The following is a 15,829-nucleotide window of genomic DNA, read 5'->3' on the forward strand; positions in this document are numbered from 1 at the left end:
TTAGAAACTTGACAACAACAAAACAAAGTTGCGTTTCTTTTGTTGTCAGTATATGAATGCAGTCATGGCTGGTAGCTATTGCAAAGCCATTTTTCAGTTGAGGGGTTATCCGACTAATTTTTAGCATATATCTAGAAATGTTTTAACTGTTGTCTTAGTCAAAGACCTTCCTATATAAGGGTAGGAGTTACTGGTTAGATTAATAGATTGTGCCCGCAGCAAGACAAGTCTGTTCTTTGGGCGACTATATGGATCCAGTGGTCAGGTTTAGTGACAGCTAGGGTTGATTGCATTTGACTACCACGACTTTTGCCACTGCCAGTAACAGTAATCAGTAGATTGTGATGTCAGCACATTATATACAGGCGTATAACCGAAACAGCCAAATGAATCTGGAATGGCGTTACGTGAGGATAAGCCAGCCATTGTCCAATATCAAAATGTTCAAGGAACTATAGTAAACAGCCGAGTTGTTTATTGTTGCCTTAGAAACAAACAATGATTGTATTTCCAGGTTTAGGTCAGGAGACATCTCAATACAAAAAGTTATTCAATAAGTTCTTTTCCACTTATCTAATCTTAATAATTTTTTTTCATATTGCAGGGCTTTAGGTTGTATAATATACGAGTTGTTGGTGGGCGACCCACCCTTCTTCTCCAACAGTATCGTCACTCTGGGGATGAAGATCCTCAACTCCTCAGTCCCCTGGACCAACAACATGCCCCCAGATCTCAAGGACCTCCTGCAGATGATGCTCACCAAGAATCCCAGAGAGAGATGTTCATGGCCAACCATTTTGTCCCATCCCTGGATCAAGGGCGGAATTATGGGTAAGTAGGTTTTTGAAGCATCCGAGTTAAAAACATATTATAACATATTTTTTGTTATATATTGCATAAAAAAATCCAGTCAGATTACTGAGTTCTTCACAGTATCAGCAAGGACGACTATCCACCAATCCCCGCAGTGACCATTTGACTGTGCTTGGGTTTTACGTCTCTCTTAGAAACGTTGCTGACCTGATCAAGTGAATACTAATGCAGTTTGTGACCCTGTCACAACTGGCTAGGTCTATTAATGTGAAGGGGTGCATCTTTGTCAGTCGATTGTCAACATGTCAACAGCCGAGACAAGGTTGACGTTTGACATCTCAGAGTCGAGAAATTGTCAGCAATGTTCTAACTTCCTTTGAAAAACAAAGCTACAGATGGTGTAATGTTCCGATGTGTGCATGTTTCGTACTATCGCAACAATAATAACATCATCTGCTCCCCTATTTTTTGTGAAATTAACTCGACCTGCCGAATCTGCCATTTGACCTCCCTGGTCATGCATATGTAGAGTGGCCCAGGTCAAGCTGAACACCCTGTACTCACTGACCTGGCTTGATACTTACCCATTTAGGGGATAAACGCCATACCTTTTTCCTAACGAGCAAACGCTTACCCAAATCGTCAGTCTATTTACCTTCTAAATGGAATGCATGTATAATGTCGACAAGTTATAATCTTATTAGCAAGTCTTTGACCCAAGCTGATTTTCTTAAGGCAAGTTGATAGAAACAGTACATGACACAAGTATGAGTGAAAGTATTCAAAGGCCACTGATTTGTTATCTAAATCTTTAGATTAGATTTCTTTTCTAGAAGCTAATGCTGTAAGTCAATACAAGCAAAAGTATCAACTGTCCAAACTTGTTTCTTATGAGTCTCTCAGTCCCATTCATAACTATCCCATTCATAACTATCCCTTATACATCTCATTCCCTTTGTATGTTAGATAGCCCTGACTCAGCATACCCATGTTAAATAGCCCAGACTCAGTTTACACACAGTGAGAAGAGAGAAATATGTGTTATTTACGTATCGCATTGCTGTACGTATAATGAAAAAAACCAATATACATTAACAATACAGTAAACTGTTATGTTCACCACAGATTTAGTAAGGGCGGTGGTTCAGCTAGTGGTTAGTGACTCGTCACGCCGAGGACACGGGTTCGAATCCCCACATGTTCACAATGTGTGAAGCCCATGTTTGGTGTCCCCCGCCCTGATATTGCTGGAATATTGCTAAAAGTGGCGTAAAACTGAACTCGACCACTCATAAACGTTGTTTACTGTATCATATATACACAAGTTTTTATACTACAACAAGTAAACATGATAGCGTTGTGACTTTCGATAAAAGTAGTAATTTTATGCAATGATATGTTGCTAGTATCTCCCGAGGATAGGGCTCGAGACAGCCCCTACACCAAACCTGAGGTTGCCCAGAAGAAGGTGGAGGAATACCGGGAGAAGGTATGGCGTTTGTGGTTTTCATACTTCGTCTGTCGACCATAATTTTGTCTAAATGATGAATATAGTTACACTTATCTGTAGCTTGCTTTAAAGCCTTTCTTTCTGAATCCTAATGGATACTGTAAGATCTTCCTCACAATACTTAACAAAAACGGTAAGGACCACTCGTGTCAGCTGGTTCCCATGGCAGCATCTGCAGTTGCTCATTTGTGACGTCATTCTAACTTTACGTCACAATATGATTTGAATGACGTCACCACTGTTGATGACACAACAAAACAGTTGTTTGCGATGTTTCTACGTGTCAATACGCAGCCAGAAGCCAACATGAACAAATACCATTTAATCATGTTTTTCAACCAATCAGATCACAGAACACAGTGACTTTTGGTTTGCAATTAGGAAATTAAACATCACGTGTTGGCCAATTTCCAGGTGTTACTGAGTATTTGAAGCACGGGAATATTTCATTTGAAACCTCCGGCTGACGCCATCGGTTCCAAATGTATGAGAAGTTATATTATTAGGTAATTATTGGTAGGGATTATTCATGTATGTTTATATAACATCTTTAATATCTTTAAACTATGCATTGATGTAGTTATGAACTAAATGTTCATGTGCATTCTTGAATGCATGAATGTAAGGAATTCTCAAATGAGTGTATTTGTATCGTTGTTAGGTACGTATACTTGGACGTGGTGGAAAGCTGTCAGAGAGTGAAGACGTTCCCGATGGAGCCGAAGACGTCACTGATGGAGATGAAGACATGGATGTCGTCATCATGATTCCTCCACAGAGGAGAGGAGGTTCTTCAGAGTCACCTGCTGACCCATCAGAAGCTGACCAATAGTCTGTGTCGAGAGTACCTACTTGAGCTACTGTTGTATGCTGCAAGCATACAGCGGACCACTCTTAGCGATGTTGATTGTTGTGGAAGTTTATGTTGGAGAGGCAGTCGCGTGGAATGAGAACTGTTTCAGATTATTAAGCAAAGTCATGCTCTACTGGATGCAGTAACCCAATCTCTGTGTTGCTCGACAATGTTGATGTTGGCTTGATAGAGATCTTTCCTTTACATCTAAGTCATAGCATCATGATGAAACAACAAAGTCGCCATAGAACAAATGTTATATTTGGGATTGCACTTTCTCGGTGAAGATTCTAATACTTTTGTTAGATTTAGTCTCACACGGAATTCGAACACTCACTGTCAGGCACCTAATCGACAGGCAAGTCAGCAATCTCACCCGCGCGGTCACTGCTGTCTGCAGGTCGGTCCCTACTCTGTACAGCTACAATCAAAATCCATTTTGTTGACCGGGAACAGCAGAGACACGCTGCTGATGCGCCATGGTGCCCGACAGTTTCGAGACACTGTATAACTGCTATCATTCATGGTCTCTGCGGAATTGTCATAATCTCGGTCGGTCTATTAGACGTATATCATGATACATGTAACTAGCAGACACTGGTGTGTGAGGGACATAAGTCAAGTCTCATGTCAATCACCCTGAACTAGAGAGGGTGGCGTCTCCTGACTTTTACTGGTGTTCTGCAGATGGGGGATGACCAAGACCTCAAGCTGAAATAACTCAGTGAAGCATGTGGTATAGAAATTGTTGTTGTTGACGATGACGACGACGACAACGATGATGATCATAATGATGATGATGATGATGACGATGATGATGACGATGATGATGATGATGATGATGATGATGATGTGTCCCTAAAGTGCAGGAGACTCCAGACTTCAAAGCTCAAGCCTGTTATATATAATTAACGGATCTGTACACATTCCGATGGTATTTTCAGCTCTCTGGGGAATATACACCTCTGTTTACAGTGTCCCTGTATGATCAAGAGGTATTGTTGATAGTGTGAAACGCTATTGATATAACGATTGTTTTAATGTTTCATATATATTAGCCAGAACTGCTGCCTTTGTATATGTTGTCACTAAGTGACTTGGTGAAAATATATTTCTGTTGAATTTATTTGAATTTCGGTGTTATGTTAACCAATAATTACAGCCAGAATTCATATAATGTACGCGGTTGAAAGAAAGGTATCATGTAAACACACAAGGTGCCGTGAAAATTACAGCTTACGCTTACAAACAATACAGTAGCCGGAATTAACAAACTTGTAATCAAAAACACAACAATGACAGTCCTGTGCATACAGCTCGGGTCACAATCATTTGAAATGAAGCAGCAGTGGGCGATGAGAGTCCTTGAATGGGTGACCGAGTTGCAGCTTGACTCCTGACAGTTTCTAGGACTTCGGTCCTGCCCCACAACGAAGCACCTGTGGTACATGTGGTCTCACCTTAGGCAAGTGAGTTTATTCAAAATTGCCTTTGTTCACCCAGCAGAAAATGGGTGCCCGGTGAGGTAAGTCATTTGACAATAATCTTCTAGAGCCTCAAAAGCAGCTTGGGTTATCCCATTTAAGAGACCAGTGTGGGGTTGAATAGGCCTTCAGCAACCCATGATTGCCATAAAAGGTGACTATGCTTGTCGTAAGAGGCGACTAACGGGATCGGGTGGTCAGGGTCGCTGGCTTGGTTGAACCATTACGCAGATCGATGCTCGTTGATCACTGGATTATCTGGTCCAGACTCGATTGTTTACAGAATATTGCTGAGTGCGGCGTAAAACTAAACCCACTCACTCACCCACTCAGTCACTATCAAGACTATGAGATGGCGATGGCGATTGTTGTGCAAGTTGGAGTGGAATCAACAAAAAAAAGTCGCGATCCACTGTCTGCAATAACCCAATCTCAGTGCTGCTTTCTACACACGATTTTAATTTGAATCTCATGGATCTTTACTCGCAAGATCTATGTCACATAGCGCCATGATCCAACAACAAATTCGTCATGTACCTTCATGTGTTATAGTCGGGATATCACATTCTCAATGAAGCACAGATTCTCATACGTGTGTTGCATTGATTCCAAGCCAGGATTCGAACCCACACCGTCAGTCATAGTCAGACACCCAATCGCCATAATAATGAAAGTTATATATGTCACGTTTGTGTCACCGCTGAGTACCAACAGGCGCCCGCTGGTGTTTGTGCTGACTGGTTTAAAAGGGAAGATGTCTTTCATTGTATTAATGCCAGGTCGGTGGGGTGGCCTAACGGTTAAGCCGTTCTCTTATCACGCCGAAAGCTCGGGTTCGATTACTTACACGAGTACAATGCATGGAGCTGGAATCGACTTCCGTGATATCTCTGTGACATTACTGGAATACTGTTAACAGCGGCGTAAAACTAAACTCATTCACTGTAACCATAACAGTATTACCTGTCTGTTGCACTATTATAGAGATAGATGCTTTCGCCATGAATTGCATGAAAAGTCACGCATCGGTAGCTAAACTAGGCATACGACTGTTAAGAATGTTACATTAGAATGATTAGCCCTTCACAAGGTAATGTCAGAACTGTGAAAATGAAATGTTCGTGAGGGAGTGTGTTTATTTTTACACCGCATTTAGCCGTGTTCCAGCAATATCGAGGGGGACACCAGAAATGGACTTCATACATTACACTCACGATGGGAATCGAACCGTGGTCTTCAACGAGACAAGCGAACGCTTTAACCAGAAGGCTAAGTGACCTCCCCTAGGAGATTGTAAAGTATGATTGTAAAGTCGTAGGGATTCGGTATTATAATTGTTGACCTTGTGAATTAAAGCCCAATATTCTCGAAGAAAAATTGTCAGTTCACTTCAGATTCCGATGTCAACATGATGAACACGTGGGAGTCTACAGCCACGTCTACTTCCACGTCTACTTCCACGTCTACTTCCACGTCAATGTGGATAGTAATTAGTCAAACAACTATTTCCACATACGCTAACAATGAATAGACACACAGACAGTCAACACCACGTGTTAAGAGTCGTCAGTAACGTCATGGGTGTTGACGAACGTCGGGGGAGCGGTATACAGTGTACAAGTATTTCTCAAATTTTAGAATTTGAAGCAGCTGAAGGTTTTACTGAGCTGCAGTTTTAAAATAAAAAAGCCCAGACGACGTAAGTAAAATATCCACCAAGTTTGAGTTCAATATAGATTTCGGTTTATTCAAGGAAATGCATTTTTTGCATTTTCCCAGATTTGAATTAAGTCAAAACTCAGACTTAGCTTTGTTTCTGAAAAAAGACAGTGGTACAATTAACACCGGGTGTTACGAATCGTACATGGCGCTATAGGAAATTGGTGTTGAGGAACGTCAGGAGCAGTGAAAACACCGAGTCTTGAGGGAAAGTGAATGATACATTGAGATATCCTCAGCTTCCAAAGGAACACTGCTACAATAATTCGTGGAATGATTGGCCTGATAGGACATGATGATAATGGAAGAGATCTAAGTCCAAAACACAAAACTGTATCAGCAACACACGTTCAGGACGTTCTGCTTCCCCTCCTGTGAAAGTTTAATTTAAGCTTACCGCATGTCCTGGTAACCACCCGCTTGACGAGTTTGACCTGTGTTGCTAGTTGAGGCGGAACGTACAGCTGAATCCAGGTGTCTATTCATGCACTTTGTGTATACAATGAAAGTCGGTAGTTTGTATACAGAAGACTCAATGAGAATGTTGTGGGTATACACATATGAATACATTGGTCTCGTTGCTGCACAGTGTCATGAAATATTAATAAGCTGTCCCCATAACGAAGTGCAAATTCAGTAAATGTGCAGCTTTTTGTTGAAGGAAAGAGGAATTCCCTACATATAATTAGGCATGACAAGATAGACAGGTAGCGTCATGTTCATAAAACTCTGAAGCGAGTTTCACTGGCAAGAGGAGCTGTATTGTCCAAGGTAAGGTGACTGCATTTTTATAAGTTTATACGTTATGAAGAGTCTATAATCATCAGTGAATTTGTAGGGTTTTACAAGAGCTTGTACATATCAAACACGTATTGTTAGAATACAATGAGGCAGTTTGGTGACGAAGGAAGGTGAGTACATACAACATCGTGTGCAGTTTACATCGTGGCACATTCTCACACTCACTGTAGTAATTTAGCTCCACACAACACCACAACGTCCATGTAACACACTATCACACACCTTCCCCTGAAGACATGGAGCACAATAGAACAGTGGTTAGGCGTCTGCCTATGACGCTGAAGGCTCGGTTTCGATCCCCGGTGGAGACACCTAGGTTCGGGTCCCGAGGGGGCACGTTTGCGCAGTAGCCTTGTACAATATAATATTAGATCCACACCCAGCTGTAAAATGGCTATCCGTGAGGATGTGCTGGCAATGTGAGTGTTTAGATGTATGGTCCCCAGGGAGTTGTGAAAACGTATCGTAAGGTATGACAGTGTCCTATGACCGGGGTTAGTTATGCACGTAGCGCCGTGAGTGGGACGTGAGTGAATATGAGCGCCTTATAAGCGGACTATTACTGTTACTAGCTTGCCTCTCTCTCTCTCTCTCTCTCTCTCTCTCTCTCTCTCTCTCTCTCTATCTATCTATCTATCTCTCTCTCTCTCCCTCTCTCTCTCTCGCTCTCTCTCCCCCTCTCTTTCTCCACCTTACTCACTGCGACTATGACAGTATAACATCACCGATTAGGAAAGGTAGAAAGGTTATACAGCCATCAGACCTTGGATTTGTAATTGATGTTGGTATTTTTCTTTATTAATTAGCAGTTTTCTAGAGAATCTCACGCCACGACACACCATGAACGACAACAGATTGCTGACAGAGCGGAATATTCAAGACGACCGGTATGATGTGTCCGAGCTACTCGGGGAAGGCAGCTTTGGTGTGGTGTTTAAGGGGAAAAGAAAAGACGGGACCGGAGAGGTGAGGTATTGTACGCCAAATGAAAGACAGTTTACTTATTTCTACACCTTTGCAGCTATTCAGTTTGCTTACCTGAATTACTGAACAATTTGCTACGGAGAGTTACCTCCCTCTGGAAACTTGATCTTCTTTATCTTCTGATCTTATATTCGCGCTGATACGTTTCAAAGCCTTCAATCAGCATGTCCATGTAAGGTGGTAAACCTTTGATATGCACTTCAATTCAGGTATACCGTCAGATATACCGGTAACACTGTACAGAGCGGAGTTTAAACCAATAACCCACTCACTCACTCACTCACTCAAGTGAATGCTACTTTAGACTCGTACAACTGACTCTTACAATTCAATACAATACAATTTTATGGTTATGTTAGATTAGATGTTGGACACAAGGTATGTGCGACAGTTGTGGTACGTGATGTTGTAGCTGTTGTTGATGGTAAGAATGTGCCGACATTTGCACGAGGATGTTAGGATGTTGTTGATGTAGTTGATGTTGTTGATTTTATGGACCATATGGAAAATTACGATACCCATATGCAGTGTACGTTTTAGATGACTTAGATAACATGAGCATGCACGATGTCGTGGATGTAAGTAATAAAGTGAATGAGCATTATTGTAACACGTGTTCACTTTATTATGTATTCATAGTCCACTCTCAAAAACATCACCCGTGAAGGTCCCGGGGTAGAACAGGCCTTCAGCAACCCATGCTTGCTATAAAAGGCGACTATGCTGGTCATAAGAGGCGACTAACGGAATCGGGTAGTCAGGCTCGCTGACTTGGTTGACACATGTCATCGGTTCCCAAATGCGCAGATCGATGCTCGTGTTGTTGGTCACTGGATTGTCTGGTCCCGACTCGATTATTTACAGCCCGCCGCCATATCGCTGGAATATTGCTGAGTGCGGCGTAAAACTAAACTCACTCACTCACTCACTCACTCAAAAACATTATAAAAACATTGTCATGTGAGTGAGTGAGTTAATCTCTAAATCAAGAAAACGTAATCCACGATCGCATTTTTATTTTTATGCGATGACTACATACCGATACAAATGAATCCTCGCAAAGCATCCTCCCCGATCGATTTAGAGAGTGAGCGAGGGAGTGAGGGAGTTAATATTTGACGTCACATCGGCAAAGTCTCGGCCATATCGTGACGAAAACAGTTTAAACAATAAAACTTGAAAACAGTAAAACCTGTCGACGATGGACTCAGTCGACAGTAGAAACACTAGGGTATCACAGATATGAATGTTAAACTACTATGGAAAACTACACTAATTTAATTAAAGCAAACAATACAGTATAAAACACGGACTATAGACTGCCAACAACTGAAGGTCGGACACCATACTAGGATCCAGGAGGACATACATTACTTTTGCTACCTGCATGGGCCCTGGTTGGATTTACACCATTCCTTCAGCCGTTGGCTACGGTATGAAAATTTAGCCGAAAATTATGTAATGTAACAAAAATACCCCGATTGAACAGTATGGTTGAGCGAAATTGAAATATGAAGGTTGACAATAAGGCAGATGATGGTATTACGTTACAGTGGAATTATATAATATTGTAAGTAAGTAATATAAAATATGTCTATTACAGGTATGCGCACTCAAGTACATAATAACATCGAACAAAGATGAAGTCAATGACTTTTTACATGAAACCAACATCATGGAAAAACTGAACCACCCAAATATCATCCGTTTTTTCGAGAAGTACGAAATACCACATTACGTAAGTACCGTTTTCAGGTCATTTGTAGCAAAACTTATTCAGAACTTCCGTCTGTGGATATGTGACAATAACCATCATTATTGATGCCCGTGTTGTTTGCTGTTTCAGCGAGTCCTTGCAATGGAGTGTGCGCCGAAAGAACTCTACAATGAGCTGTTGATTGTATGGACTTTTCCAGAAAATAGAGTTGAGTAATTTCATGACTGCTTATGCCATTCGTTATTTATAACTGTGCAATGTGGCAGTGTTAGTTACTGTTCAATCTGAGAATCGACGAGTAACATAGTGCACAGTGCAATGTGCATCTGTTACATAAGGTACGTGAGATTGCCAGTCAACTGTTTATTGTGCCATATAGTGCAATGTGCATCTGTTACATAAGGTGCTTGAGATTGCCAGACAACTGTTTATTATGCCATATAGTACAATGTGCATCTGTTACGTAAGGTACGTGAGATTGCCAGACAACTGTTTATTATGCCGTATAGTGCAATGTGCATCTGCCATATAAGGTACGTGAGATTGCCAGTCAACTGTTTTCCGCCGTCTTCCACCTTCACTCCAAAAGCATCCTCCACCGAGACCTGAAGCCCGAGAACGTTCTCCTCATGGGCGACGGCACCGTCAAACTGTGCGACTTTGGCTTCGCCCGTGAATACTTCTCTGAAATTGGACCGCTACCCACTACCATCAAGGTAATGTCTGTATAAACGATAAACTGAAATGGAAGCTATTGAAGAAACTACTCAAATCCCACAAAACACAAAACAGAATGTTTACGAATTTCTTCCTTTGATACTCGTTAAACCCCAGGCTAGAACTGATCAGTGACACACGCGTGTCGTAAGAGGCGAATAAGGGATCCGGTGGTCAAGGTCTAGGTTGACATATGTCATCTTATCCCAAGTTTGCAGACCAATGCTCATGCTGTTGATCACTGAATTGTGTGGAGCAGACTCTAACATTTTTTTAGCATGGCTGGCAGCGAAGGTTAACGTGTCCCATTGCAACTGAATGCTTGCCGTAAGGTGTGGTCAAATGGATTGGTGATCATCGGTGGGCAATGCGTTAGATACTACGATATTGTTTATTGTGAGCCATTGTAATTCCCCAGGAGTGGGGATGGGGAGAAGCTGATGATATCAATCACTCTTCCGCACTAAAATGTTTACAGACAATCGTAAAATTGTTTTGACTTGGCTGAGTGCGGCGTAATGCAAACAAACGTAGGAAGCTGAAATCGCTGCGCAATCACGCATTGATTAAATAAAATTCAGATTCATGCGGTGTTATCCAGACTGTTATTTAGCATCTATGCTGTTACAAACGAGTAATCCTTTCAGACCACACCAGTGTACATGGCCCCTGAGATTGCTGGCAACAACGTTGTTTACTACAATGAGAAGGTGGACAATTGGTATGTACCGAATCTAATTAATTAAACACTGGATTGCGATAGTTAATTAAAGTCATTCAGAGGTATATAATCACGTTATATACCACTGATTTTCCAGCACAAAGTGTGTTTTTTAAACCCTTAATAACGCGGTTATTGTAGAATTGAAATAAACGGTTTGGGTTTAAATAAAACGCACACCTAGTATTATGTTGTTACCTCTGACTTCTCATCACAGTATGTCTGTTTCCTAACTGTACGTAGTTGTTCTATGATCGGACTGTCTGCAAGAGGATATGTGGTAGTAAAGGTGTGGAGTGCCCTTATATATTTTGTTACTCTGCTGAGAACGAGGGAGCCGGTGTTTTGTGTGCGTGTTATATAAGTGTCACTTGTCTCAGTCTCCCTATTATAAACCTCGTCTCCTTGGCACAGTCAAACGAGTCTCCAAGCTACTGCCAAACGGGTCTCCTTGGCACAGTCAAACAGTTCTCTTTGTAACACTCACATGGATCCCCTTGTCCAAATCAAACAGGTTTTCTTTTCAGGTATTACTTAAACTGGTCACCGTGACAGTAAAACCTACATCCTTGTCTGGGAAACGGGTATTTTCATTGTGACGGAAAGGGGATCCTATTAATCAGGATCTCCTGAAAAATATATATTGTAAGTTACCCATGAAAGGTTTAGATCACCCACTGTATGTTACAAATATCCATATAGTTACATCGAAGATGAATTTCTCCACTAACTTGGGGAACCAACTGCAAACCTTATGCAGATGAATTACACGAGGTTCATACATCAAATTGCCGAAGAGCAAGTGCAAATATCGTGCATGTGAACAGCTGCAGTTTGGTATAAAGTTTTGTTAAGAATTCGCAACTTGTCACCGATTTTTATCATTTACTGAATTATGATAATAACGTTTTCAACGTTATAAATTTGCTTTACAATGCATCAGTTCATGTGTAAACAGTACCTTTAGTATGAAATATTTTGCAAAATCTAGTTTAGAACAGACGACTGAAATAAGCTACATTTACATCAGTAAGTCTAAACTACCAAGTCACGGTCTAGTGACCTCTCATTTCCCTTTTATAATTTTCCATCTTCCGTGACCATTTGGCAAAGTCCGGTGGGTATCTTCGCCCAGTTCGTTTACATTTATTGTCTATTATTTGCTTTTATCAGAAAACTAGGGACCAGTAAATCACTCACTCACTCACTCACTGCCTTCTCACGTTGATATGACTGAGATATGGCCGAGGTGACCATAAATTCTCACTCACTCACTCACTCACTCGACTAACGGGATCGGGTAGTCAGGCTCGCTGACATGGTTGACACATGTCATCGGTTCCCATTTGCACAGATCGATGCTCATGTTGTCGGTCACTGGATTGTCTGGTCCCGACCCGATTAATACTCACTCACTCCTTTCACGTTAAACAAATGTTCCCATCTGTATACCGGAATACTTAATGACATGTTCCCTCTGATGTCTCCAAGGTCACTCGGGGCCATGGTATACGAGCTGTTTCTTGGCAAACCGCCCTTCGAGCACGATGAATCAAATGACGTACAAGAACAGGTGAGAAGCCTTGTGCACTATATTGTACATTCTGACGTGGAGTTCCCGGACATCATCCCAGCTGAGCCGATGCAGCTGCTGCAGCAGATGTTGAAGAAGGAACCAAAACACCGTGCTTCCTGGACAACTATTTCAGACCACCCTTGGCTCAAGGGGTTTATTCAAGGTAGGCGTCCTTTCACCTTGTTAATACAGTATATAGATGAGCTTTGGTGTTAAGTCGTTATAGAACGTCAGTGCAGAGGTCTTTACTATGCTCAGAAACTAATTCCGTTTGGTAAACATTCATACATTAAAATCTATTTGTGGTCGAGTTATACATGTTTATATAAATACATTTCGAAACAGATTTCTGGCCTATGCGTTTTTTGGGGGGATAGTATATCTAAGGATTGTAAGATATGTATCGTTTTTCATTGATGTTTATGTTCCTTTGTTGGTATGACCGACATTGTCACACTTGGGTATCCGCACCAGCCTCAGTGGTTTGTTTTCATAACTATTCAATGGCAAATAAGTATCGATTACCTGTAATATTTACTGTTTTCGCTCGTATTGCTAGTGTCTTCTTATCACATGTCATTTCTGTTTGGTAGTGCCACCAGAAGATCGTGCCAGGGTCAGTGCCTTCACAAGACCAGGAATTCAAGAACAGACGAGAGGGAGCAAAAACATGGTCTGTGTCATGTACTGTCATAGAATATGTGCTATAAGTCGGATTGTTTCTGTTGGTAGTAACTTTACTGCATGTTTAGAATTGCAGTTAGTCACCTTTCATGGTATGAAGTTAAAGCTAGTTAGATTGCATCATTTGATGTGTTTAATCATACATCATGTCCTTTGCCGTATAGAACTGTTTTGGAAAATGTGCTTTCATTCATTCATAACACATGGTATTGCGTCACATCACATTCTAAAGACCCAGTTGCCATAAAGTTGCGTTAGCACCCATAGTTCTATCCTGTCTGTAATTATCCAAAGAACGTCTCCCCGTTTCTTTGTAAAATAGGTATTAATCAGACCTTTGTGCTTTATGTGGCAGAGAAATAGAAACACTCGAGCACTTATATTTTTATGTGAGAAAACCAAACATCTAACCTCTCAGTTTACAAAACTGGCTCTCGCCTCAATATTGATATCACAAAGATTTTACTGGGGAACCATGAGTTGACCATTCTTACCATTACCAAGCAATGCATCAGTAAAGCATGATGTACATCTGCGGATCAGATTTTCTATTTCATAAAACATCACTGCCATTTGGAAAAATATATGTTTGGTGAAGATCACTCAGATTTCAATAGAAAATGGTTACGTCTCTGTCAAAATGACTAAACCAACAAACTGACATTTGTTTGTGCTGCGCTCTGCATCTTTCATTTTTTCTCATCTCCCCTCCCCTCCCATCTTTATAAAACTATTACTTATGTAGTGTATGTATTGCAAGATAAATGAATACAAGAAGTCAAGTTCAGTTAATATATATAAAAAGGAACGTCTCTTCACTTTGGAGTAAGGTGAAGTGACGGGTATCATAGTCCCAAGCAGTGCATAGTGTTTAAAACGTTCGCTTCTCAAGCCAAGGATCGATTCCTAAAATGGGTGCAATGTGTGAAACCCATTCAGGTTCATGTTTTCATTTTGCTGGAATATTACTTAATAATAGTTAAAGCATACTCACTCATTCACTCACTCACTCACTCACTCACTCATCAAGCGACGCAAATCGGGCCTAGAGCAAAGCCATGGTCCCGAGTGAACCAAGGATATCAGATACAATACCATTCTCTAGATGAAAAAAAATACCGAATTAAAACGTATCGACAATTATTAATGCACTGTTAAAACGCCAATTAATAAGTAAGTGGTTAATTAGTATTCTTAAACTGAAGACAGTATTCATAAGAACTTTGATCAAGGTCAACGTTCTCGTTTATAAAAGGTATATGAAACATACACGTCTTAGGGTGTGCTCAATACTCGATGTGTACATGTTGTTTTCCGTAGGTTTACATACGCTCTGTTGGAGGAGACGTGACCGATGGTGTTGACTCGGCGGACGTTACAGACGGAGCCGGTGACGTGGACATGATTGTTCTCATATCACCGTCACAGCGCAAGGCTCAACGTGCTGCTCGAATGATGGCGCGATGCCATTAAGTTTACCTACAGAAGATGGAGTAGTGTAATGGATAGAGTGTTCGCTCATCCCACCAAAGACCCGGGTTTGGTTTTCGATGTGCGTAAAATGTGTATTGCCCATTACTGGTGTCACCCGTCGTGAGTTGGAGCATTGCTGAAGCGGCGTAAAATCTTACTCACACAGACAGAATGGATTGAAGACGAGCATGGCTGTTCAAAAGTAAATTTAATGTTTGTCGACAACAGATACTATTTTGTAGATACAATTCGTTACGATATTATAAAAAAATATTTTCCTGTGAATAAACATGTTCTTAAATAGGTGTTATCAAATATTAAAGAAGTATCACACTTTCCTATCATCTACGAAAGTATAGCACTATATTTAATAACAGTATTTTACTGGGACATCGCAATATGAATTACCTCTATAGCTAATTGCATGAAACACGTTTTATATTCATTGACTTCAATTAAATTGTTGATAAAAAATATTGTTTACATGCAGAGTTCCTGTGACATAATGTTTCGTGGTCTCTGGCGTATAGTAGTTTGCCCAGCTTGCCGTGGAATGTTATCGTGGAGTTCACCTGTGCCTGAGACTGAAAAGACCAATGTACTTTCTTAGTAGGTCAGTCCGGTCAAGGTTCTTTTACACCCATGGCTTTTCATTAATACTATTATTCAGTTTGCAGCAAGGCCTAGAATGAAATACGGCTATGATTTCACATGGGAACTTGCTTACATACAATTTGAATGTGAATGAAATTATGTTGTAAAGTGTCAAAATGTTTA

The 15,829-nt window shown here is 40.9% G+C and overlaps 2 protein-coding genes across 6 annotated transcripts in view; both read left to right on the top strand.

The window, feature by feature from the left end:
• Nucleotides 1-4,302, top strand: part of LOC137295606 (serine/threonine-protein kinase 36-like) — a 15,005-nt gene extending 10,703 nt beyond the window's left edge. For all 3 annotated transcript variants that reach the window (XM_067827061.1, XM_067827044.1, XM_067827053.1), the window contains exons 7-9: nt 605-831; nt 2,220-2,302; nt 2,985-4,302. In XM_067827061.1, the coding sequence (XP_067683162.1) occupies nt 605-831; nt 2,220-2,302; nt 2,985-3,155 (481 nt within the window). In that variant the 3' untranslated portion in view covers nt 3,156-4,302. The remainder of the gene's footprint in view (nt 1-604; nt 832-2,219; nt 2,303-2,984) is intronic.
• A 2,611-nt stretch (nt 4,303-6,913) lies between these two features.
• Nucleotides 6,914-15,528, top strand: LOC137281684 (aurora kinase C-like). Of its 3 annotated transcripts, none has more exons than XM_067813087.1 (9): nt 6,914-7,150; nt 7,987-8,146; nt 9,768-9,902; nt 10,011-10,088; nt 10,415-10,597; nt 11,246-11,319; nt 12,811-13,058; nt 13,489-13,568; nt 14,900-15,528. In XM_067813087.1, the coding sequence occupies exons 2-9, from the start codon at nt 8,021-8,023 to the stop codon at nt 15,050-15,052; spliced, it is 1,077 nt and encodes a 358-aa protein (XP_067669188.1). In that variant the 5' UTR covers nt 6,914-7,150; nt 7,987-8,020; the 3' UTR covers nt 15,053-15,528. The 3 variants fall into 3 exon arrangements, with proteins under 3 accessions (XP_067669188.1, XP_067669198.1, XP_067669206.1); XM_067813097.1 differs by having other exon boundaries at nt 6,964-7,150; nt 7,990-8,146; XM_067813105.1 differs by lacking the exon at nt 6,914-7,150 and adding an exon at nt 7,286-7,290 and having other exon boundaries at nt 7,990-8,146.
• Nucleotides 15,529-15,829: the final 301 nt, after the last annotated feature.

The sequence above is a fragment of the Haliotis asinina genome, chromosome 1 (assembly GCF_037392515.1).
Source record: "Haliotis asinina isolate JCU_RB_2024 chromosome 1, JCU_Hal_asi_v2, whole genome shotgun sequence".
Taxonomy (NCBI): Eukaryota; Metazoa; Mollusca; class Gastropoda; order Lepetellida; family Haliotidae; genus Haliotis; species Haliotis asinina.

What these genes read in the sequence shown, in the direction of transcription:
- LOC137281684 (XM_067813087.1), top strand. Translation starts at nt 8,021, where the DNA reads ATGAACGACAACAGATTGCTGACAGAGCGGAATATTCAAGACGACCGG. An exon ending in AATGAGAAGGTGGACAATTG is followed by an intron (nt 11,320 to 12,810) that starts GTATGTACCGAA and finishes GATGTCTCCAAG; the next exon opens with GTCACTCGGGGCCATGGTAT. An exon ending in CGAGAGGGAGCAAAAACATG is followed by an intron (nt 13,569 to 14,899) that starts GTCTGTGTCATG and finishes TGTTTTCCGTAG; the next exon opens with GTTTACATACGCTCTGTTGG.